The sequence below is a fragment of the Oreochromis aureus genome, linkage group 3 (genome assembly GCF_013358895.1).
Source record: "Oreochromis aureus strain Israel breed Guangdong linkage group 3, ZZ_aureus, whole genome shotgun sequence".
Taxonomy (NCBI): domain Eukaryota; kingdom Metazoa; phylum Chordata; class Actinopteri; order Cichliformes; family Cichlidae; genus Oreochromis; species Oreochromis aureus.
Window position 1 is genome coordinate 8,536,357 of NC_052944.1, and position 25,479 is coordinate 8,561,835.

Sequence of the window (25,479 nt, forward strand, 5' to 3'; positions counted from 1 at the left end):
CCTGAGCCTGGTTCTGCCGGAGTTTTTCCTTCCCACTGTTGCCAAAGTGCTTGCTCATAGGGGGTCATATGATTGTTGGGGTTTTCTCTGTATCTATTATTGTACAATCTAATGTACAATATAAAGCGCCTTGAGGCGACTGTTGTTGTGATTTGGCGCTATATAAATAAAATTGAATTGAATTGAATTGAATATGGTCTTTGACAATAAAAGCCGACTTTAACTTCAGTTGTTAGAAGGGTTTACACCACCAGCTCTGGGAGGTGTGAATGTTTTACTTCCTGTCAGTATAAATAAATTGAATCTAAATTACTGAAAAAACATTTAGCAAATAAGCAGACATTATATCTGAGGTTGATTCAGGGTTGAATTTGATGTAATTTAAATATGATGCCCAAGGAGACAGGAGTTAGTCCATCATTAGGCTGAAAACCCCCAAATTATCTGCAAAAACTTTAGAAGTGGCCAAATCAACAATCTGCTGGGTGGTAAAAAGAAACAATACACTAACCAGCTCAGCAACTCCAAAAGGCCTCAAAGACCACAGAGGACAATAAATAAAAACTGATGAAAATAAGATTAACTTGTCCTAGAATGATGGGAAGATAAAAGTACAGAGATACAGAGACACATCTCATGAAATATCCAGAGCATGCAAGATTAACTGTCTGACATGGTGGAGGCAGCATTATGGCATGGATATGATTGGCTGCCAGTGGAACCAGGCCACTAATGATGTGACTGCTGATAGAAGTAGCAGGATGAATTGTGATATGTACAGCGCTACGCTCTGCATAATTAAATAATTAAATATAACAGTCAGTGAAGAAAGATCCACAAACAAACAGAACTGGATGTAAAGGTCTAGCAGAGCAACTCAAGTGAAGAAACACATCATTTGGGGATGCCCAGTGGTTAAAGACATTGGCTGTTTGTTCATCCAAGGATTAAACCATAGGTGTAATTCTTAAATAGTTTGAATTAAACCTTGAAAGTCTGCACTTCAAATACATATCGAATGTTTCAGTGACAATCGTCATGCTGTTGTTGTCCCAAAGACGGAGCACTGCATGTAAGCGTCTCATGTTTTCTGCAATAGTATATGTTGCAGTTTGAGGTCTGTCAGTCTTTGCTCACCGCCAAATGTTACTAGGACAGATTTGGCTCAGCTGCTTAGTTAGGTCATCTAAAAACAGGAAACCCGCTGGTTTGATTTCCTTGGGCAAATTTCAATTGTTGTCAAATTGTTCTGAATGTTTGAATGAATGTGTGACTGTAGCTTGTACTGTGGAAGCACTGAGCCAGCGAGAATCAGGATAAGAAAAATGTTTACAGTTATATACATCATGTATGTAAATGGGCTGCTTAGTCACTTGAAGGTCAGTGTTCTGAGAAAAGGTATTTTAGGAGGTCTTCGCTGACTGGCAGTCTGATTCTGCCTTCAATTATGTTGAAAACACTGAAACATTGACCTTATAACATAAATACAGAGAAGATCTACTGAATGATGAGGATACATTTATATTATCAGTGACATGCATTTAAGGTCTCAGATTTATTTGAGATGTACAAGTTTTGTGTGGTTGATATGACAAACACGCACATAGCAAACCTTCGCCCGTCACAGGCGTACTTTCCACTTCCTGTCACTGACCTACTATACAGCGACCCCTGAACACCACACTTTCCATTCAGCATCCTAATCGTAAGCTGTAATCATTACAAAACCTGCATGTTCAGTGTCGCATTTTTAACCCTCACTACTACTGATCGTGTTTTAGTCCGATCAAATTCTGCCTGATACCATTATCAGTGTTTAACCCTGTGATGTTGGGTGTGTCCTATTTGATGTCTGCATGATCAGAGTGATTTTTCCCCCTGAAATACCAAAATAAATTACACAATACATTTTTAAGCAAGAAATTGCACAAAAATCCTGAATAAAGCAAAGATGCCACAAATTAAAACACTATGCAAATTCATCATTTATTTTATTTTTTTTTTATTTGTCAGAAGGTTAAATAAACACATAAACATATTATTATTTTGTGATCTGGGCTTTATGGGACTAACACCCCATCACTTTCTCCATCACTGAAATTAATTTTAATTAACATGTAGTTTATAGAAAAATACATACATATTTACAACCATATATGGTTTTGTTTGCAATCATGCAAAAATGTAAAATGAAAATATGCTATATACAGGACAGAAAGTACACGAGAAAACTCCAGAGTGGAAACTCATTCACTTTCTTTGGGATCCACATGTTCGAAGTAGAAGGATTCATACAGAGGCACTTGACGCTGAAAAAGACAGATATAAAGAAGAAGCTCATCAGTCAGACATCACAGACTGAGGTGCTCCACAGGTCAGTGTTTCCTAAAATGCACAACCTAAAACTCAATAGGCATTCTGAGTTTAACACATAGGTAGAAATATTATGTCAGCTATATTTTTATGATGTCTCAATATTGAAGTCACCCTGAATAACTCAGTAAAACTGGATCAACATGTATTTGGACTGTTTAAAAATTATTTTCAGTACTATTCGCTAACGTCCCCCTAAACTAACTAAAACATTACCATGAAATGCACCCCGTTCTCACCCATTGAGATGAGCCTAAGGAGGAGTTCGTGCTGTGTTTGTCCATCTCTGCCACATCGGAGTCTACGTGGGGAACTTCGTAGATGACCCTGGCTGCTAGTGCTGAAAACACACACACATCCACATAGAAATGATTACTGTGGTGGATTTCTGTATGATATATATAACTATGTAACTATATACACTATATATATATATATATATATATATATATATATATATATATATATATATATATATATATATATATATATATATATATATATATATATATATATATATATGTGTGCACTGAACATATATATTTTAACTTTCACGTAGAGTAGTCAAAGGAATTTGCAAAGAAAAGCGTCTGGACTTCTTTGAGTTGCTTGAAGACATTTCACCTCTCATCCGAGAAGCTTCTTCAGTTCTAAGGTCAAATGGCCGAGAGTCCCAGATTTAAACCCAGTGGGAGTATCCCCCAAAGAGGGACAAAGGACCCCTGGTGATCCTCTAATCACATGAGCCAAGGTGTGAAAGCGGGTGTGGTACCTAATCAGCCCGGGTTTCGGGTGAGCCCATTGTGAAACCTGGCCCCACCTTGTCATGTGAATTCCTGAGGTCAGATGGCCCAGGATGTGAGTGGGCGTTAAGGCGTCTGGGGAGGGAACTCAAAACTGGATTATAGATGGCAGACAGTTGGTGTCGTAAACCACCACCTCTGTTCAAAGATGGTCGCTCACAGTGGACATAGATGGCTTCTTTCACTCCTCTTTCAAACCATCTGTCCTCTCTGTCCAAAATGTGAACATTGGCATCCTCGAAAGAGTGACCTTTATCCTTTAGATGCAGATGGACTGCTGAGTCTTGTCCTGTGGAGGTGGCTCTTCTATGTTGTGCCATGCGCTTGTGAAGTGGCTGTTTGGTCTCTCCAATGTAGAGGTCTGGGCATTCCTCGCTGCACTGTACAGCATACACCACGTTGTTCAGTCTGTGTTTTGGAGTTTTGTCTTTCGGGTGAACCAGTTTCTGTCTGAGTGTGTTGCTGGGTCTGAAGTACACTGGGATGTCGTGCAGGGAAATTTTCTTTGCAAATTCCTTTGACTACGATGACCTGGATGACTGAGAACCTTCACAGACACTTTCACGTAGAGTCTTAAGCACAAGACATTTTGCTTCACCGTGGTTTATTAAGGTTTTACAGTAACATGGCAGTTAATGCTGTTGAGAGTTCTCCTGAATAACTCACTCTCCAGCTCCAGTTACTAACCTTCCCTAATACACACTCAACGTCTTTCATACAGCACGACCAAAACAGTAACATTGTAACAGAGATCCTGAACACATCACGATAAAATATCATACGATATAATCACACACACACACACACACACACACACACACACACACACACACACACACACACACACACTCTTTGAACATACACTGAGGTGTTTTTATATATGAGAAAGCATGTAACCTATGTAGTTATAAGATTATATATTATAAGATTGTGCCACTTGCTGTGTAAGATTTAACAATTAGGATTAATGTGTGATGTTTGACCGTGTCATGACCTATTGTGATAAGCCAAAGCCAAAGGGTAGCTGGAGTCCTGACTGGCCTCTGGCCAAGACCTTGGCCGCTACCTGACCCCTGCAGCTGTGTTTGGACGGGTGGGAAAGTTACCCAGCAGCAGGGGGCAGGGATACTGGTCCCTATATATTAGGGGACCAGAGGACACCCCAGCACTTTTTTCCCCTCTGCTGTTTCTCTCTGTCTGTTTCTGTGTTGCTCTACTGTCTGTGCTTAAGGCTGTACACCCCGGGGTTTTGCTTTGCTTGCTTTCTGCTTTGTACTTCTCTTGCTAAATGTCTGTATGTATTTTTCCTGCTGTTCACATGATTCAGTGTATTAAACTCTGTTCCAAGAATGCTACGATTTTCCAGAGCATCTTTTTGAGTGTCTTGATTTTAATTGGATCTAAAGAGGTTGGATCTCCACATCCTTGGTGGGAGAAGGTTATCATGATGGCTTCAAAATTTGCGACTACATTACTAGGATGGAAATTGCATTTTCTTTTTTAAATTATGACCTAATTAGGAACCGCATTCAATCCTTTCAGTCTCTGTTACTGTTACTGTAATGTTACAAACATGTTACAATACTTCATCCCTCCTTACATTTTTATTTTATTTTAACAAACTTATCTCTAGTCAGTGTTTAAACTGTGGCATCCTGTTATTATGGGATGAAATGGACTTTACGATAATTCACATTCACTTTTCTACACAGTGTTTTATTCTGGACACTTTATCTGTTTTACATCTGCACTTGTGGAGATTCAAACCAAGAACCTTCCTGCTATGGGAAGACAGTACCAACCACAGTCTTTTGTTTTCCATATCTGCATTAATTAATCACCTCCAGCAGTATCTGAACCAGCTGTTTCAGCTATCGTCGTGTGCCAGTCTCAGCTCATTGACTACCCAAACTTAGTTGACTGGCTTCCACTTTTTAATTAAATCTGACTTTAAATTTGCCGATATCTATATGTGCTTCTTCTCTAATCTGATGCCAGCAGTTCTAATTGAAACAATGTTATGTTGTTGTTGCGAATCGGTACTATACAAATAAAACTGAATTAAATTGAAATAAATTTAATTAAGTACATCCGAAATCCCACATTTTTAAATGTAGACTTGTTTCATGAGTAGATCATCTATCAACAGGGAATCTGCTAGTTTGAGGTTGAACTCCAATTTGTTCCTAGTGAATCATGTATTAATAAACGTATGAATGCAGCTTGTAGTGTAGAAGAACTTTGAGTTTTCAGTGTTATAAATATCATAAAATATGTAAATATGCGTGTTATGATAAAGTTGTAGGGTCTTTACTTATAAAAAGAAAAAACCTGGACGTTACTGTTGAAAATTAAGTTGAATTGATCCAAAAACTCAAAGTTTTCTGGTTGAAAAACTGCTATCAGGTTTCCAGATTGTTCAGAATTACAAATTATTCCTACCAAGTCAAATTTCATTACAGTGGGTTGTACATAGTATTATTGTTTAACATTGTGCTGTTAATGTTTCCTGTATGAGCGCCACAGCAGTAGTGATGTGTTTAGAATTGTTTGCTGCAAAATCTCAATTAATATGACTTTTAGAAATAGGTTTAGAAGGATTTTAGTCACACACACACACACACACACACACACACACACTTTTGCTATATTTTCTTTTAACTCTTATTCTCTATGAATTGCATATAAAACACTGGCATTTAGGAAAAGGTTTTTAGAAATTCACGTTGTATTATAGTGTTTTACAGGTAAAGAGAGTGTATGTGGTGCACACCTTAAATATAAGGTTACAAGAACTGACAATTCAATTTGAACTGATAGTGTCAAAATATTTTTCTAAATTATTAGAAAAAAGTAGATGTTTACTTTCTTCATATTGACTGTTTAATGTGATGAAATGACGCTAGCACCTGGATACATCTAATTGTGTTCCAACTGGTTTCTTACAACAACATTCAAATATACTTCGCCTTTGTTTTCCTCCACTAATATATGACAGACCTCGCTGCTCTGTATAAACAACATCATATAATATCTTACAGAGGGTCCTGTAGGAGAAATCGCCATTTTCATTTTGAACTACCTCCAAGCGCTTTGATTGTGTGCCTTTCTATTACATATTCATCTACACTGTATATATCATTCTGTTTGCTATTTATTGCTGATGTCTTCTATACTCCTGCACAGTTGGCCTGGAGCGCCCATAATTTCGTTGTACATGTACTATGACAATAAAGTGCTATTCTATTCTGTTCTATTCTATTTTCCAGGTTTTGAGATATTTCTTCTAATGAAACTTATCAGGCAGGAGCATTAAAATACATTACGTTAGTTATACTGGTTGACTTGATACCAAAAGTAATATCTCTTTTAAGAACAGTAAATAAACTGCATTCTTCTGCTCTTTCTGATCCCTCAAAGAACTTTTACATTAAGTGTAGATTCTGCGAAGATGCCATATTTAACCAGCTGGTCAGCTTAGATTCAGTTAGTCTCTTCATTTTGACTTAGTTTGTATTATTTGAAAATGTTGTGATTTATTGGTTTCAGGGTCAGCTTTGCTGTATTTAATATAATGAATTGGATGTGTGTTGGAAGTGACAGATATTACAAAACAAGCAGCACTTTTTGCAGGCCTTTGACTATCAGTCATGCAGAGACCAACATGTCCCGTAAACATGTGCAGCAGAGCCTCAACACAGGCTGTCAAAGACTCAAGCTAAAAACAGTTCATGTATATTTTTTTACTTAAATATTTTTTTACTCACTACTTTGTGAGTACACTGTAGTTAGTACTTTGTAAAAGTCTAGTATTATCTTGTTTCAGTTAACAGACGTGTTTGTTCACACCTGGTTTTAGTTTAATCTGAAGTACAATAACCTTGTGGGTCAGTTACTATTTCTTCTTTCATCAGTTTTACCGCACCAGTTAAGCCATGCACACTGACAGTTGTGCAAATGTATTAGTGAGGAAACTGTCAGCCTCTACATTACGCGTCCCAATTTCAAGGCTTTTTGATGCAGGTTGTTTGGCACTTGTCTTTTTCAGGAGGAGTTTTGCATGATCCTGAAACTCAGACCTCCCACGTCTATGTGAAAACTGCAGTCTGCAAAAGTTACTAGATGAATGCTGTTACAGTTCAAAATATTCCTCATATTTCCTGCTGCAACTTTTAATTACATGTATGGAAATATTAGCTCCTAACTTGTTTGAATTGGCTCCATTAATAACATCAAGACACAGTGGTTGAGGTATATCGCTGAGAACTATTTCATCATAAAACAACTACGCATTTATAATTGAGTGATTATTTTGTTTATTGTTTAAAATAAACCTGTGTACCTGTGTGTGATACCTGTGTCATGTCAAGGATTTAAATACAACACATCTTTATAGATAAACAAAAACAGATGTAACAAAGAAATGTTTGTGTTTTGTAATTTATTTCAGTCCACCACTTATAACTGTGCCTCAGATGGCACAATAACAATATAAAGTTGGCACCTTGTTTTCTTCGCAGAGTGCAGTAACAGACGAGTGTGGTGAGGAGCAAAGGAACCACTACAGCCAGGGAAATGATCACTTTGGTTGGTGCTTCCCCGAAATCTGTAAAATTTGTAATAATAATATAATAATAATCACATCCGTCTATCTAATGTAAAAATGTAATCCCATCTGGTACTATCAGGGTAAAATTGTTTAATATTTCACAAAAAAAGAGGACTAGAAACTGCATTAAGACTATTAAGACCACCAAAACCACCTAAAAGAACAGTGACAGTACAGTTAATTTCAGTCTACCGTTCATATTGTTTAAATATCTACTACACTCGTAAAAAGGGATTTAACATGTCACTATACTGAACCTTGTGCATTGGATATTTATTCACTTACCGGATTCTTTTCTGGTACTATTTCCATTATCGTTTTCTGTCTTCTCTCTGACTGTGATAACTGTCCCATTTCCTTTAGCTTCAAATAAAGATGGTATCTCCAAAGTCACCTTGCAGATGTATGTCCCTGAATCCTTTGTTTGGATGTTTGAGAAATTCAAAGATGAACACATCTTTGTTTCCTCTTTCAGAGACCCTTGAGATTGATTCTGTTTGACCTCATTCTTAATTACTGTTTGATTTTTCAGCCAGTTCACTCCAACTCTTCCAAACTTCCCTGGCCAGCAGCAGGTGATGTTTACTGTCGCTCCCTCCATGACAGAAATATCATCAGGACTCTGTGTCACAACTAATGTGCCTGATGAAACACCTGTAAGAGACAAAGTGGAACATAATATTGTAAGTCATTACAAGACACACATATTGCATGATTTACAAAGCTAAAGGTAAATGTATCAGGTTTTGGTACAAAATATATTATGCAGACATGTTTCTAAGGCGTTTGAAAAGAAAAGCAACTAAACTTTTTTAAGTGTCTTGAAGATGTTTCACCTCTCATCAGAGAAGCTTCTTCAGTTTTAAGAACTCTCTCTGATGCCTTCACGAAACTTAAAGTAGTTCAGTTGCTTTTCTTTGCATCCGCCTTAGATTACCATGACCTGGATGCCTGAGAACCTACACAGACCCAGACATGCTTTTAAATACATTATATTGATTTTTGTCATAAAAAAACAATATAAACTAGTGATTGCACCTCAGAAATAAAGACGTCATGACATACTTTTATGTTGTCTATTACATCTAGCATTTAAAAAAATTAATCTTTATAAGCTCCTCATTCAAAATCGAAGTTAGTCTCACTTCTTTGAACCTAGAACACTGAGATAATGAGGGGAAATTATGATATCATACATTTATTTATCACTTGTTAATAAAATTAAAAATAAAATTTAGGAAAACTTAACTTTTCCATTTTAGGATGAATTGAATAAAAATAATATGAATTTATTAATTTGTGTTTCTACTTACTCCAGGATGAGAGGGTACAGAGAGAGGCAAAAAGCAGACTACTTAGCAAGATCTTCATCTTGTTACACTGATTCATTACTGAACAGTTACAATTGCTTCATCTGTCACAGCTTCTCTAAGTCCCACCCACCACACGCACACACACTGTGCACCATGTTTTCTTCAAAGATCTTCTGTTTTCTAGAGAAGTGTGAAAACCCACAGATGCTGCTGCTTCCTCCTTCAGACAGACAACAGCTACAGACAAACTATAGAAGCTGTGACTAAGACTCAGACTTTCTCTTCCTACGATTGATTGAGGCGACTGAAAAGGCCACTTTTTTTATCCTCATGCAAAGATGCTGAAGGACAGACAATGTAAAAAACTGTATTTCTGCTCAAGAATTCTCATTAAATTTGTTTGAAAGTCAATCTTTGCAAGTTTACAGACAAGCATACATACAAAGTTTACATGTTAATATTAATTTATTTCATTATTTTATTTACATTTTTTTTTTTTTAACTGCACAGTTTTTTGGGTTTTTAGGTTGCAAGGTTATTGTAGTGGTATGGCTTTTCTTCTGTTATTATTATTATTATTTTGTTGAAAACATCCGGGAGGAAGTTAATGTAGGTCACCTGATAAGGTGAAATGAGAGTACATAAATGACGCGAATTGTCACTCAGTGAAGTCCTCAGAGTCTGAAGCTACTTTTTGCTGCTACTGTGTTTCCCAAGGGTTTGAAGCAGTAGACAGATCCACATGTTTTGATTTGGCACAGATTTTACACCTGATGCTCTTCCTTCCTGGCTTGGGACTTGCACTAGCATGTGACCCCTCAAGGTTGTGTTTGTACCTGTTCTCAGGTTCAAACCAAGATTCTTTCACGTGTAAAGCGAATATGTTAAACACTGCTGTGTGTTAGCCACTAGAAGTCCCCAGAGTTTAAAATGTCAGATGCGACACTGAGACACAGAACGAGAACAGGATGAAATGTCAGCACTGCTGCAGGCACACACATCAGAAGTGTTGGTCACTACTGTAACTGAAAGAAGTTTAAGATAAACAAGAGTCGTAAAATATAAATACTAGAGCTTTCTATTAGCCAAAAACAAACAAACAAACAAACAAACAAACACAACAACAACAACAACAAAAAACACCATCACAGTCTCATTCCAGAGGTGTCAATTATTCTCATATTTTCAAACACTGCGGCTTACAAGGTGTCCTTCAGCACTGATGCTTAAACCTAACTGTGATAGTGGTTTGTTGTTTTGCCTGCAGAAGGAAAGGTGGAGCAGATTGTGGTGCTGGGTGGAGCTGATTGGCACAGTTACTGCATATGTGCCATGCAGTTGCATGTTGGGAGCTGAGCCAGACCGCAAAGCAGCCAGTCACACTAGCTTTCACAGCCTGGGCCAGTCCAAGCAGAGAAAAACCTGAGTTGTTATTTAGAGTGTGCTGTGAATTCCCCTGATTGGCTCTGTTAAAGTGAACCCACAGACAACACGCTACATGCTTTACATGCTGAGTAGTTTTCAGTGCCAAAACCTCATCAGTGAGCAACAGGATAGGAATGAATAAGAAAGTGCAAAACATAATAGTCACAAAAGACTTTATTGTAACACTGCAGTGAGAACATAAAACAGTGTAAATACATGTATTTTACTAACCTATCTTTGATATTATATCAAAGTTATAATTCTATTTAAAGTGTTATCAGTTGCATCAGTTTTAGAATGTACAGTTACAAATGAAATATTATTTTGAAACATTGTAACAACCAGCTCATCTGTGACTTGTCAATCACAAGTCAGTTATCACTAGGGCACGGTAAACGGTAAATGAAGTGATCATACAATGCTGTTCTACTCTCCCGGAGCACTCAGAGTGCTAGTGAGTCAGTAATATTTTGAGGTTATGGTTAAAATTAATATTGCACTCATAAATATACATGGTCTACTGTGGAGTTACATTTTCCAAGAATTTGATGCATTCTCATAGACTTATAAGAAAACAGAACTCATTTCACTTCAATGTGTAATCTACTGACACCTAGTGGTGAGATTTTACACACTGTACCTTTAAGCATGGATACCAATTAAATACAGTTCCCTATCACCTATAGTTTCAACTTATGTAATGAAAACCCACTTAAAATTATATCATAATCTAAATCCATCTTTTATAGAGTCTGTTTTTTTAGGATATGCTGTTAAGAGCTACTAACACAGCTGTACTCTGTGTAAATTTGAAAGTAAGCACAGCAGCGAATTGAGCTAAATGCTGTCATGCTGGCATTTAGTTCATCTGATCACCCTAGTGTTACCCTAGTGTTACCATGCTAACAATCCAACTTCCTGGAAACTTAGTAGCAGCCATCACTGCTTTTTCCTCTCCAAGTAATGGAACACATGCTGAGCAACATAAAGCTGTTACATTTCAATTGATAGCCTTTAGCATTTAGATTTATTGTTTGGTGAACCAGTCGTTCTCAACCTGTGTGTCATGAGGTAAGCAAGGCATTTGGACAGGCTGATGAAACTGCATTTGAAATACTTCAGGTCTACCATGACCTGGATGACCAAAAAGCTGCATAAACAATGACACAGAGAAAAAAGAACAAAAACCAAACAACATTGTACAGTACCGTGCAAAACACACGAGCCATCCTTCAGTCTTAACAACAGTTCAAAGTTTTTCTTTTTTTCCTTTGAATTTCATTCATTTCTTTCAGTCCATTCCTCATACCTGGCCATTTTCAGTTTAATATCGTTTTGTTTTTTTATTTGTATTGTTTAACTTTTATTTTGTTAACAGTGAGCTTTGAATCACTTGAAGACCCAGCACAAAAATGACACAAGTGTTTTGTCTACACTAGCGCTGTATGCGTTAATTTCGTTAAAACGACGATAACGCCATAACCACATTAACATGGCAAATCGTTAGCGAGTTAGCACAGATTAACGCGTTAATGTCATTTTAACGAGATTAACGCTGACAACATTAGTCTACACATGACAGACAACTTTGCAAAGAACATATCATTATGATATGTATCATTCTAAATGTAGAAAAGTACCAACAGATTTTGATCCATCATACAGTACCATCTGGAACAACAGTTTCATTTTTCAGCATTACAATGATTCCAAACACACTGCAAATGCAGTTAAATAGTATATATATATAGATAGGATAGAAAAACGTATACTAGAGTCACGGATTGTCCTCCCAAGAGCATTAATCTCAAAATTACTGTAACAGTGTGGATTACCTTGACAGCTGTATTTCTCTAATTACGTATTAGAATGAATATTTGAAAATGAGGAGTGGTGTTGAAGTACGCCGACTTCACGGATTCATTTTGATGGTAGCGATCAGGTGGAGATGTTTACTTCCAAAATCAGACGTCTTTATTTGTGCTTTAGGGGGTTTGCCCTCCCCCAGGCTTTTACCTGTGGCTTCCTGTCCTTGGGGTGGAGGTTGGCTGTTTTCCTGCCCTGCTCCCCAGCCCTTTGTTCATATTCCAAGACTATTTTTCTATATGTATTCTAACCCCCTAGCAACCACCATATTATAATGTTGCAAGCAATCACAAACTCTACAGTCTCTCTAACTCCAATGTATACCAAGCAATCTATTATTCTCAACAGTGGCTAAAGACTTTTACACCATATTTAATATGTGAAATTATTAACAGGAAGTTTAATTTTAGACAGTAAGTACATTCACTCTTACTGTGTAATTACTGTGCTCCTCCTTTTTCTAAACCTTGACAGAACATGCTATTTTAGGAATTTGTGTAATTTTCTATCGATTAGATTTTCAAATAGCTTTATCACACTGGACATATAGAGGTAAAAATCTTCAATATTTTACAAAGAATGAGAGAAAAATAAGTTGTGAAATTGAGCCTTAACACTACTACAGCTAAATAGTACCTGACAGAACTACCAGTCATCATAAATGATTTATAAAATTCTGAAAAATAGTAGAGAAAAGAAAATGCACACGGTGTTTTTTACTTACCCCAAGATGAGAGGATGCAGATAAAGGAGAGCAGCAGACCACTTAATAAAAGCTTCATTCCTTCACACTGAACCAACACTGACAACTGACACCTACGTCTGTGGTCAAATTATTCACACCCAATTTTTGCACACAAAGCTCAGATATGATCTGTCTTTTTAGTTTTAGTTTTTGCAGAGTTCAAAGCCACAGCTTTTCTTCCTTTCTTTATTCAATCCTTTATAACAGTATTTAAAATCATACTATTTTGAGCAAATGGTTATAAGACTGAAATGTAGTGCTACAGATGGAAGGCTCCAGAAAATAGATAAATAGTTTTTGTATTTACTAGGGCTGGGCGATATGGCCTAAAATCAATATCACGATAAATTGAGCAGTTAACCTCGATAACGATAAATGGACGATAACCACCCCAAGTGCCAAAAAAACAAACGTTGAAACAAACGAATCACATGGTTGTGCTGCAGGTGGTGGAAGAGGTTGGTTGTGTTACCTTGACTTGACGCAACAGTCTTTTTGCAGAGTTTACATTTAACAATTTTTTGATCAACATCATCCTTGTTGAATCCAAAATGTTGCCAAACGATTGATGATGCATTTTTTTTGTTAACAAGCGTCTCCTCTTCCTCCTCCACCAGCTCTACCTCCGTCGCTGCTGCTTCAACATTTAAATTGTCCTCCATTTGTTCACCCGTGTCTCGTCTTGTTACAGGTAGCAGTGTTGCCAACTCCTCAGTAAGGAAAATCGCTATTGGCTGTCCTAAAAGTCGCCAGAAGTCGCTAAATGACATCATCGCCTAATCTGCATAATTGGTCATGCTAATATAATTGTAACCTACGTTGTTGGAGAGAGAAATAACATTGTGTTAGAGACATAAAGTGAGTAAAAAACGTCCTAAATGCATTTAGAATTTATTTAGAACTACAAATTAAATTTATTTTAGCAACTATTGTTTTTTTTTAAAGTCAGAATTCCAACCCTGCTCCTTTATCCGGGCTTGGACCGGCAAAAAAGACCCGAAATAGGCACTCTGGTGGAGTTACTTTTTCTGTGTGTGTGTGTTTATAAGTAGTTTTAAACCTCGTGATCCACAAAACAGCATAACAGTAAAAGAAGAACTGACTGCGTTACAGTCAGTGCGGGAGCAGCGGCTTCGCTCATGCGCGATTCATTTGCAGTTCGGACGCATAGGTGTGAACATCGTCTGCCCTGATAGCAGCTGGGGGAGGACTATCCTCCGCCTGTGAGCGCTTTGGTACGGGCGAGGTGCCCACGGCAGCACCCGCTGCTTGTTGAGAGTAAAAGCGATACCCACTTTCACGTCAAAAAGTCGTCATAAATAAATCTCCAATAACACCAGAAAAAGTCGCCAGATTTGTCGCTAGTCGCTTTTTAGAAAAAAAGTCGCTAAGGGGGTCTGAAAACTCGCTAAATATAGCGACAAAGTCGCTAAGTTGGCAACACTGACAGGGGGCGTTTATCAATATGCGTACTTGTGCGTACTTGCGTTCTCGTGTACTCGTGATACGTCATCAGTCGGAGACCAAGTACTGTTCCAATTCGAAGTACGCATCACGCCGAGAACGCGAAAAAGTCCCGGATGTGTTCTCGATCCGCCCGTTTTATCGAGCATGCATCGGTGTAGACTTGGGACAGCTATATATCCCAGAATGCATTGCGTCCAAAACTCAACAGCGGACTCCCGGCACATCGCCCCCCCGCTCGCGGTCTTCTCACTACTGAGGTTAAAGAAACCCCAGCAGCTGTCTATAGTATTGAGTGTCCACTAGAATAGAAATAAAAGCGTTCTAACATCTCACCTGCTTGTTTTTATTAAGGTATGTACACGTATGTACATGTACACTATTTTTATTAATAGAGGTTTCACTACTGAGGTTAAAAATGATATATAAGTCACGTAGATCACTTCTAAATTTGTTTGGTTCATTTCAGTGTTTTATTTGTTCCTGAGTAAACCGGTTTGGCTGTGATTAAAGGTAAGCTTCATAACATGTTACTTACAGTTACATTAAGAGGGGACGGCAGTAAAAACTCCGGACCTGTGACATCATCACGTACGCTGGTGTTCCGACTGTACAAATCACGAGTCCGTGCTCGCGTACTTGAGAATTGAGAAACGGCCAACGAGTCCGTGCTCGCGTTCTAGGCGGGTACGTACTCCCGTGCGTTCTCGGCGGGTACGTACTCACCGAGCACGCGAGTACGTACTCGCGTACTTGGGCATTGATAAACGGCCAGGTAGTAGAGTCATGTGACTCCACCCCGTCAAGTCTGTAACGTAGCACAGCGTCTTAAAGGGACATGAACATCGCCAACCTGCACATGCCTTTTCTTTTTTTTTTAAATACCGAATTTACCGACATGGGCAAAATGACGTCGATGAGAGTCATAAATTTCGGTAACGATAAATTTTTGATATATCGCCCAGCCCTAGTATTTACACTTTGATAATGAAAACTAGTTTCTTTTCAGCCTTACGTGCCCCACATAAATGGTAAATGGCCTGTATTTGTATAGCGCTTTACTTAGTCCCTATGGACCCCAAAGCGCTTTACACTACATTCAGTCATCCACCCATTCACACACTGGTGATGGCAAGCCACGTTGTGGCCACAGCTGCCCTGGGGTGCATTGACAGAGGCGAGGCTGCCGGACACTGGCACCACCGGGCTCTCTGCCCACCACCAGTTGGCAACGGGTGAAGTGTTTTGCCCAAGGACACAACGACAGAGACTGTCGGAGCCGGGGCTCGAACCGGCAACCTTGTTACAAGACAAACTGCCAACTCTTGAGCCACAATCGCCCCACGATCAGTGGAGGAAAACTTTTCTGAGGGTAAGGATGTAGAGTCTTAGGACTGAAATGAACGTGTCTACCTGGGAAATTCATCTGATGAGGTAAACACAGGTTATACACTACCAGGTAACAAGAACTGCTTCTTATCAGATGAAAACATGATTAAAAGGCACAGCTAGATTGCAACTGCTAGCCCCAATGCTCCAGTCAGTTGGACCTTACAGCTTACACCTTACAGACTCTAGCCATCAGTTCTCATTCTTGCTGGTGAAGCATCTGAAATCAAAGTCTGCGTTTCAGTCTTTAGAGCAAATGTGATCTCCAAGGTATACAAAAAAGTGGCAACAAGCATGGATGAGACTGATATAGCTGCAATGGCTGTAGCAGCACTTACATACTGTAATTTCTTCAGTTGCTGAAGAAGACTTCCACAAGATCAGGTCTATAACAATGATGCAAAATGCTAGTGTACTTGTATAACTTTGTGAAGATACATTAATCCTAGAGGATCAGGTGCTCAACCTAGATTTTTATTGGTTTTTGCTCATTTAAAGGTGAGCAAGCTAATATCATACAGTCCATTAGGGGACTGTAACAACATGAAGTAAGTATAGCAGGGCATTGGTGTTTTGTTACCTACACCCAGCAACAAGCTTATCTGTATTACCATCTTTACAACTTTGGTGTCTGCCATTTCCTTTGTCTTATTTAGTCAGTTCACTCTGTCAGACTTATCTCTCCAGTAGAACAGACACATCTGTTCACACTGTCTGGGTCACAACAAATGTGCTGTTGAAATATGTGCAAGAAATTTTTTTTAGTAGCTTAATTGCAGAATTACCCGAAGTTTAATAAAACATGAAAACAAAGAATAGGAAAAAATCTGAAAGCAAAGAGTTGTGTTTTACTTACTCCAAGATGTGAGGGCACAGTAGAACCTTCATCCTTTCACTCTGAATCAACAGTGACAGCTGTCACAAACCAATACTCAGACACAATACTTCCACACAGTGCTCAGATGCCATCGAGTCATTTTAATTCTCATTTGCTGTGGGATTATTCACAACCACAGATTCTTTTCAACCTATTTACATGTGCAGTCTCTTTTTGTTGTGCCAAGATTTGTTTTAAACAAATGGAGAAGAATAAAACTATAAACATACTCGTATTTGATCAGTAACAAAGGAATACAGATCTTCTATTGGTAATTAAATTTAATTATAAGACTTTCATCTAACTTTTCATTCATTAGCTGCTTCTACTGCTCTTCCATCTCTTTCTTCCTCTTCCTCGTCTTGCTCTTGTTTTTGACTTGAAGTTGGTTTATTTCCAGAAGAAGCTGAAATATGGCAATCGATCAGTCATTATTCAGTATAATGCAGTAAAACTGCTTGGCTGTCACTGGAGCTTTGTGTTGTATTGTACCTTGTGAGTTCTGCTGAGCTCTGGTTCCTACATAGTAGAGCCAGAAGAAGGTTGTGATCAAGGCGAGGACGGGCAGAGTCCTCATGAGATAAGTGAACACTTCTTCCTTGGGAGCTTCTGAAATTAGTCGACACAGGCATCTGATCAGGTGCACACAGGTTATACACAGTCCATGGGCTGGAGTGATAACTGCTGACCTCAATGTTCAATGCCAGTGTTTTGAGTTTTGTGGGTTTATAACTTGTTGTAGGTTTTCCCCCCACACTTTTGAGTTTAACCACATTTGTAGTTTTGTTCCTTGGTTGTGGGTTCCCTTTTGTGATCCCGGTCTCTCTGGTTGTGTCGACACGTCTGTTTGGTGTGTCTGTGTTCTGTCCCTCTAGCTTTCTGCTGTCTGTGTTATTTCCTGATTTTATGTTGGTAGTCACTTGTCTTGTTTGCATCATGTTCTGTTTCACTTCCCCTTGAATCATTTAGGGTGTTTAGTTCAGTTGTGTTCCCATGTATCCACTTCCTCTCATCGTCTGCCTGTGTATTTTTTGTCTGAGTCTCCCTTTATCCTTTGTCAGAGCATTAGTGACCATCCCCTCATGTCCCCTCTTCCTAAAGTTCTAGTATTGCCTCCCATTAAAGGTTTCGGTTAGAGCAGGGGTATCAAACGCATTTTGCACCACAGGCCATATGGATAAGATAACCTAGTCCCACATGTGGGAATTTTTTTTTTTTTGTTTCAGCAGAATTAAGTCGGCCAGACTAGTGAAACTACTTCCTGTCAGTGTAAAGAAGTTACATATTTAACAGTTTTTCTACATACTGAAGAAAAAGCTGCTATTGGAAAAAAAGAAAGCAGAAAGTTGACTGTAGTTGTAAAAAAACAAAAACAAAAACACCCCAAAAAACAGAAATGTCTATAGTAGAAAGTGAAAAAGAGAAACTATCAATCACTCTGAGCAGAACCCAGCAGCTCTATGCTCAGGAAACCAGATACATTTGCTTATTTTGTGCAGAATATTCCTACAACGTCTCTATATATAGACCAGCAGCTGCCCACATTAAACTGTGACTACCACCAGGTAATGTGGGTATGTTTTCTAAATCAGCAGCAGGTGAACAGGATGTATGCAGGTAACAACAATGAAATTATTGTCTGAGGATAATATTGATGTGTGTATCTATTTGCATGAGCTGGAGATGAAAACCTTTGACAAGATTAAAGACCTTGACAAACTCCATGAGACACTGACAGACAGAGAAGACTATTCAGTAAAAAAATCCAACACTTGCAGCATGGAGTGTGGACTGTGTAAACAGATCTAACCAGCTAAGATGAAAACCAGTTAACCTGGAACACCGGCTCATGTCTCTTTGTGTCTTAGGAATGTCTGCTGCCCTTCCTTCTTTCACATAATGGTGTGATCTCTGTCTTTGCACGTGATTGGCCGCATGGTGCGCCCATTAAAGTAGTCCAACCCCCGCCTGCATGGATTCTCAGACATATTAAATTATCTCCCGGACCCAATGTGGCCTGCAGGTCATACATTTGACACCCCTGGGCTAGAGTTTCAGTTCCGTTTTATATGTTTTTGTATTTATTTGTCGGCCAAATTACCGACTCGGCTTTTGTTCACTATATCCACTCCTGTGCATTTTGGGTCCTCACCACTCACCTCTTAACAACTTGACAAAATATCAACTTAATTTTTGCAATCCTGGTTCAACTGTGGCTTTGTGCCATTTTAGAAATGTACACAGACATTTGCACATGGGACTATGAACCACCATCGTCCTAGTGCAGATGTATAACACTGCCGTTGATTTGTTAGTATACATTCACATATTTTTAGTGAAACATTACTAATAACATTCACTAACAACATAACACTAATAGCATTCTGGTGATTTGTCACCTACCTCGAGTAATATGCTGATCTGTGTTGTCACCTTTCTTCACGTTCTTATCTTTCTTTTTTTTTTCGCTTTAACCGTTATAACTGTGCCATTTCCTTTACTATACTGAACCTTGTGCATTGGATATTTATTCACTTACCGGATTCTTTTCTGTTACTATTTCCATTATCATTTTCTGTCTTCTCTCTGACTGTGATAACTGTCCCATTTCCTTTAGCTTCAAATAAAGATGGTATCTCCAAAGTCACCTTGCAGATGTATGTCCCTGAATCCTTTGTTTGGATGTTTGAGAAATTCAAAGATGAACACATCTTTGTTTCCTCTTTCAGAGACCCTTGAGATTGATTCTGTTTGACCTCATTCTTAATTACTGTTTGATTTTTCAGCCAGTTCACTCCAACTCTTCCAAACGTCACTGTCCAGCAGCAGGTGATGTTTACTGTCGCTCCCTCCATGACAGAAATATCATCAGGACTCTGTGTCACAACTAATGTGCCTGATGAAACACCTGTAAGAGACAGAGTGGAACATAATATTGTAAGTAAATAAAAAATAATGTAAAGTGAAGACATGACAGTAACTTTTGTCAAGGTCAGCGGATGAAGACTGTGTGGAGTTGAGAATAGAGGACCTAAATCCAGACAAAACAAAGCATGGAAGCAAACTTAATATTAACTCAAAGCAAGCTGTTTGTTATGGCTGATGGAGAAATACAAAGCAATGCACAAGGCGAACCAAGATAAGAATAAACAACAACCTAAACTGGGAAACCTAAAAATAAATATGAAAAACCTTAAACATGAAACTTGGCGCAGATACATAGATACCTGGAACATGGAGACATGGTGCAAAAGACACCAGACGACTTGACAATGAACAAAGAAGACAGAAGACTTAAATACACAGAAGGGTAATGAGGGAAGTGGAAACACCTGGCAAACACAGCTGACACAAATGAGCATGATCCCACAAGGGAAGCAAAACTGAACACACTGAACATGGAACACCAGACTGTGAAAATGGAAAGGAAACATAATGAGACGTAGACATGACAACAGGAGCTTGACAATATGACATGGAAAACGCAGACATGAAACACATAACAGACTAGGGAGACAGAATGATACACAAAGAGAGGAACACGGAAACAGATAAAGGGAACGAGGCACAGGCATAACCAGTGTTGGGACTAACGCGTTATTAAGTAACGCGTTACAGTAACTACGTTATTATTGTGGTAACGAGCACGGTAACTAGTTATTATGCCAAAACCAGGAACGCGTTACTCGTTACTGGGATTTAGATAGGCTCGTTACTCGTTACTTCGTGTGGTGGATATCGCGGAGCTTCCACAGATTCAATAACATTAGCAAGTGGTGGAGGCCAGCAGGTGGATGAAGGAAAAGGAGGCAAGAGGAGAGACCCGGCGGCCGCCGGTCCGCGTGTCAGGTGAACTGAACTTCAGGTAAGAAGTTATGACCTGCAGTCTATCGGAGTCAGATATAAACCAAGTTTAGGTGGAGTTTATTTTCGGTATGCTGACATTTTCGTACTGCGTACTAGCTAGCATGACGGAGTTTCTATACAGCTGGGTGGGTGCTATGTTACTGATGTTGAACTTTATTTTGTTCATACGGTTAATTATTAGAGTTGCCAACCGTCCCGTAAAAAACAGCATCGTCTGGTATTCAGAGAAAATATTACGCGTTTCGTACTGAGGTGAAAAGGAACACAGTTTGTCCCGGACTTCAGCTACAATGAAAAAGACACAAAGCTGAAGCTGCACAGCTGCCTCTTCTTCTCTCATTCTCTCCTCTCCTGTTTCTACTTCAATCATGAAACTGATCAATGATCAGCTGATCGGCTTTTCTCTCTTGTTTATTTATCGCCCACTTTGCGCCAGAAAGAGGAAACCAGCGGATGTCGCGTTAAACAACAGCAGCACGTTTAAGCTTGATCAGCTGTTGTTAGAATTTATTTAATATTAATTTCTAGTATCAGCTGATGTTTGCTGGAGCCACAGCTGTAAAGCTGCTGGTCATGATATCGGTTTGGTTATCTGGTGAGAGGGAAACATGCAGATGAAACCAGGAGATGTCCTTACTGAATCATCAGAGCTGAACAGGTGATGGAGAAACAGGTTTACCTTTTAGGTGACACGGATGAGTTGAAGTTATGCACCGTTTCTGAGAGACAAATAACATCAGGATCCTTTTCTAAGTAGCTGACAGCTGGTAACTGTGCAGGGGCGGGTCTAGCAAAGTGTTGCCAGGGGGCCAGGTAGGGCATTAACAGGGAAAGGGGGACACAAGGAAATACTTTTCTTTATTATTCTCATTTAAAATGTCTCGCTTTTAAAAAAATAATTATCTGAGTCTTACAACAAACGATTGATAGATTGATACATATATACCATCAGAACAGTGTACATCACTGTCACAACAGTGTTTGTTTTCATTCAAAGGCTTTATGATTTTTCCTATAATGGTGGGCCGGTCTCTAGTCAAAATGCCCGGGACGATTTTTTTGTCCCAGTCCAGCTCTGTATGCAGCTCATCTGCAGTCTGGTGTTACCTACATCTTCCTATTCAGAAGGCAGAATTTCCAAGTTCTGAGTACAATCAAAAGCACCACGACTGCAGTTTTTGTGTTGGATGTAAAAAGCAGGCTAGAATCATGGCGGCGGTCAACGACGGTGCAGGCGTGGGATTTCTCTCGTGGAAATGTGCACATTATTTTTTCCTTTCTGTTGGTAGGTGGCACAATGCAATTGTGGCAAGTAAGCAAGCTAGAAGACTGGCAGTCTTGCTGGTATCCAGTTACGGAAGCAACACATTAACAAGAGAATTCTGAGTAAAACCAAAGTTACTTTCCCTAGTAACTAGTACATACATACATACATACATAGAGGACAAGAGACAGAAAACGACACATAAACAAGGGAGCATGGATGAGACTTTAACTAAACAAAACCTAACTAAGACATACTTATAGTAACACTAGAACTTAGCATTACAGTAATACATCATAAGAAATCAAACATACAAAATGCTGGGTCACAGACCCAGCTTCCTGACAACTTTTAGGTTGTCTTTTACATCTATTGTTTCAAAAACCTTGAATCAATATAACTTCTTCATTCAAAGTTTAGTCAGAAATGTATTCGCTCTCCTTTTAACTGTTGTTTGATGTCCATAAGTTGTTTAATGTGGTTCACTATATGTTCAGTCACTTAACACTTCCTTCATGTGAATTCAACTAAACTTCACTCAGTTTCCTGCTCAGAACTAGCCATGCACTGTAAATTTGTCATAAAATGAAAGTGATGGGCTTAAAAATGCATAAAAGCACTTAAATTCAATTATATGTCTTTCTTTCTTTATGTTTAAGCTGGTCCCCCTTTTCATCTTGTCCAGTTCCTGTGCATTATAAGTAGGATGATTAAAGTCAACAATAATTTGAATGCTAAAAAATAATTCCTTATAATCTGAGTACTTTTAGAAACTTTAGTTTTCAAGTTGTGTGAGAATTCCACAAAAGCTTAGTACCCATTAGATTTTGATTATGCCCAAAAATTTAGCTTTGGTTTATTTTTTAATTTATTTTCTCAAAGTTAATTTAAAAATTATATAATTTTGCATCTTTAGAAGTACACATAATTCTATATTAATATTGGTGTTTTTACTTACACCAAGATGAGAGCACACGGAGGGACAAAAGTAGCAGACTGCTCTGCAGAAGACTCATCCTCAAACAATTCACCGTTGAATACTGATACTTGTGACAGCTTCCCTTGAGAGTCACAGATATCACCTTTGTTCCCCACCCCCACTACGCCAAGATGTAATTTGTTTTTTTTTAAACAGTTATGTCATTTCCTTTACTCAATAAAATTAATATTTTGTTATGCAAAATTCAGTACATAAGAAAATATTGTCAGTGTTGCCAGAACTCAAACACATGAAAAGAAAAGATTCCCTGCAGCATTAGATTAAAAGTCACAGGCTAGAAAATGTAATACAAAAGCCAACACCATTAAAACTGTTCTTTAATGAGTATTAGTTAAAACATCAGACAGCTATATGGCGCTGTATTTAGCGCTTAGGTAGGATTGTGTTCTTTAGTATATTTAAAGTGTTCGTTCACTGTTAATATTTCAAACACATGTTGAAAACACTTTGCACCGAAATAACTACCAGACTGTTTCTGTTTTACTCTGCACAACTTTTCTCATATTTACGGTAAGTTTATTTAAACTGTATAATCTTTCCATTAGTCTTTACGGTAGTCAATGTAGGTACACAGGAAACATATCGAACACAATGAATAACTGAGTACATTGTCCCATCAGGTATTCAGAGTGCGTGGGAAAATAAAACTCTACTTGGAGACCTGATGGTGAAGAAAGTGTCACAATTATTTGGTACAATAAGTCTTTATGCAGAGAAGTGCAAATTTAAAATCTAAAGAGAGGTTTTCCTACTGGATTTTTTTAATGTTAAATTTGTGTCTTTCCTATAGAGGCTGTGGTCATAGGACAAAGCTAGCTGTCCTGTGGCTACATCGCGTAGTTGGTTCACAATCAATACAGAAGGTAAACTAAAACTTCCAGACTTGTTCCCACTGTATGTTACTTGTCTTTAATAAAATATTAAGGCACTATATAACATACTTCTGAATTTAATTAAATATGTCCCTGTTGTGCCATTTTCTCGTCCATTTATCAACTAAAAAAAAAAGAAAAACCCAACTCAGTCTCTTAGAATCTCAAAAATGAGCAGGAAAGAATTTTTTAGCAGCAGTCATGGACATTACTTTTATTTTTGCTGCGAGAAGGGACAAGAGAGGGATGGTAATGCTAACGCAAACCCAGAGTGATGTTTAAAACTGAGCATATGCTGAGCTGAGTCTTGCTGCCAAAGCCTGATCTTCAGCACTTAACAGCAGGCCATCAAGGCCAAGTGGCCAGTGTGCAAAGGCATTGCCCAAAAGCAGACTCAAAACCCAGCTTTTTAGACAAAACTTTATTTAACACAGGGATCACTAAGGTCAAGGAGTAGCAGAGAAAGAACGTCACAGGAGCAGGACCCACTGCAATAGCGGGAGAAGATGAGTTACTTCCAGAGCTCAGGTTGAAGATAAGTATGATTGCAAAAGGAGTGAAAGAAGGTTTGCTTATTTTTTTAGCAGTGAGACACAAGGCCATCGAGAGGGGTTGTTCACCTACTGAATGGCTGAGAGATGGAACTTGTAGAACGAGATGTTTGACCTTTCCTTTCCATTTCCAGACCAAAGGTATGTTGCAGCAACCAGCAGGGCAGGCAGGTGAGATTTCAGACTTATTCCACAAAGACCTGAGGTACGAGAAACAGTAGCTGGCAGATAAGTTTCTGGCATGCAGTGAGACAGGAAGGAGGACCAGCATCAGAGGAAATCTGGTTCTTAACAGAGGCAAGTTAATGTTGATCCAAAGGTGCAAAAACTGGAAACACAGAGAGTGCAATGTTACTGACCCTACTTCTGCTGGAGGTTTCTTCCTGTTTAAAAGAGTTTTTCTTTCCCACTGTCGCCAAAGCGCTTGCTCATAGGGGTTCACATGATTGTTGGGGTTTTCTTTGTTATCTTTGTGGTGCTGTAGGATTTAGCTTACAATATAAAGCACCTTGAGGCAACTGTTGTTGTGATTTGGCACTATATAAATAAAACTGAATTGAATTGAATTGAAAATCCAGCAAGTTTACATTACTGTACATTACTTTGAACAAAAAGTGTAGTACAACATAAGGTGAAGAGTAAATTCCATAGCATACAATCATAGTGCAGTAAAGTTCAAGATAGTCTGTATATGAGTCCCCTTGATACTGTAGCGCTATTGGGGAACTTTCATGAACATTAAACAACAATACACACTTCCTACTGTTAAGTGACAACAAATGGAAGTTGTTTCTTCTTGTATTCATAAAGACTCTTATTTAGAGTCTTTATGAATACGTTTGGTAAAATGTAGTTTACAGTCTACCAAACTGAAGTGGCCTAGTCCTCTCCTCTGGCCTGTCAGTGTGATGGCAAACAGGAAGACCTTTAGCCACAAACCACTAAGTCTTCAGTCTTGTAACTGACATCATCCTGTCAGTTACAAGATCGCCTTCTAAGTTATAAGATATCGCCCTGCGCAATGTGTTTGCAATGTTCAGCCTGCCAACTACTGTTTCTCT

At 38.5% G+C, this 25,479-nt stretch overlaps 1 protein-coding gene across 5 annotated transcripts; it reads right to left on the reverse strand.

Annotated features, from left to right (window-relative positions):
* Window positions 1–1,984: 1,984 nt before the first annotated feature.
* LOC120439311 (transmembrane and immunoglobulin domain-containing protein 2-like) lies at window positions 1,985–24,569 on the reverse strand. 5 transcript variants are annotated; one of them, XM_039610163.1, is made up of 6 exons: window positions 24,492–24,569; window positions 19,404–19,772; window positions 8,071–8,439; window positions 7,681–7,782; window positions 2,613–2,713; window positions 1,985–2,309 (listed from the first exon to the last, which is right to left on the reverse strand). In XM_039610163.1, the coding sequence occupies exons 1-6, from the start codon at window positions 24,544–24,546 to the stop codon at window positions 2,247–2,249; spliced, it is 1,059 nt and encodes a 352-aa protein (XP_039466097.1). In that variant the 5' UTR covers window positions 24,547–24,569; the 3' UTR covers window positions 1,985–2,246. The 5 variants fall into 5 exon arrangements, with proteins under 5 accessions (XP_039466097.1, XP_039466096.1, XP_039466098.1 ...); XM_039610162.1 differs by lacking the exon at window positions 24,492–24,569 and adding an exon at window positions 22,954–23,020; XM_039610164.1 differs by lacking the exons at window positions 19,404–19,772; window positions 24,492–24,569 and adding an exon at window positions 13,607–13,917.
* Window positions 24,570–25,479: the final 910 nt, after the last annotated feature.

Excerpts from the sequence above, each read along its gene's own strand:
- LOC120439311 (XM_039610162.1), bottom strand. The coding sequence starts at position 23,011 with ATGAGTCTTCTGCAGAGCAGTCTGCTACTTTTGTCCCTCCGTGTGCTC. Across the intron at positions 19,773-22,953 it reads CCGTGTGCTCTCATCTTGGT|GTGTTTCATCAGGCACATTA; the intron begins GTAAGTAAAAAC and ends TGTCTCTTACAG. Across the intron at positions 7,783-8,070 it reads TAGTACCAGAAAAGAATCCG|ATTTCGGGGAAGCACCAACC; the intron begins GTAAGTGAATAA and ends CAAATTTTACAG.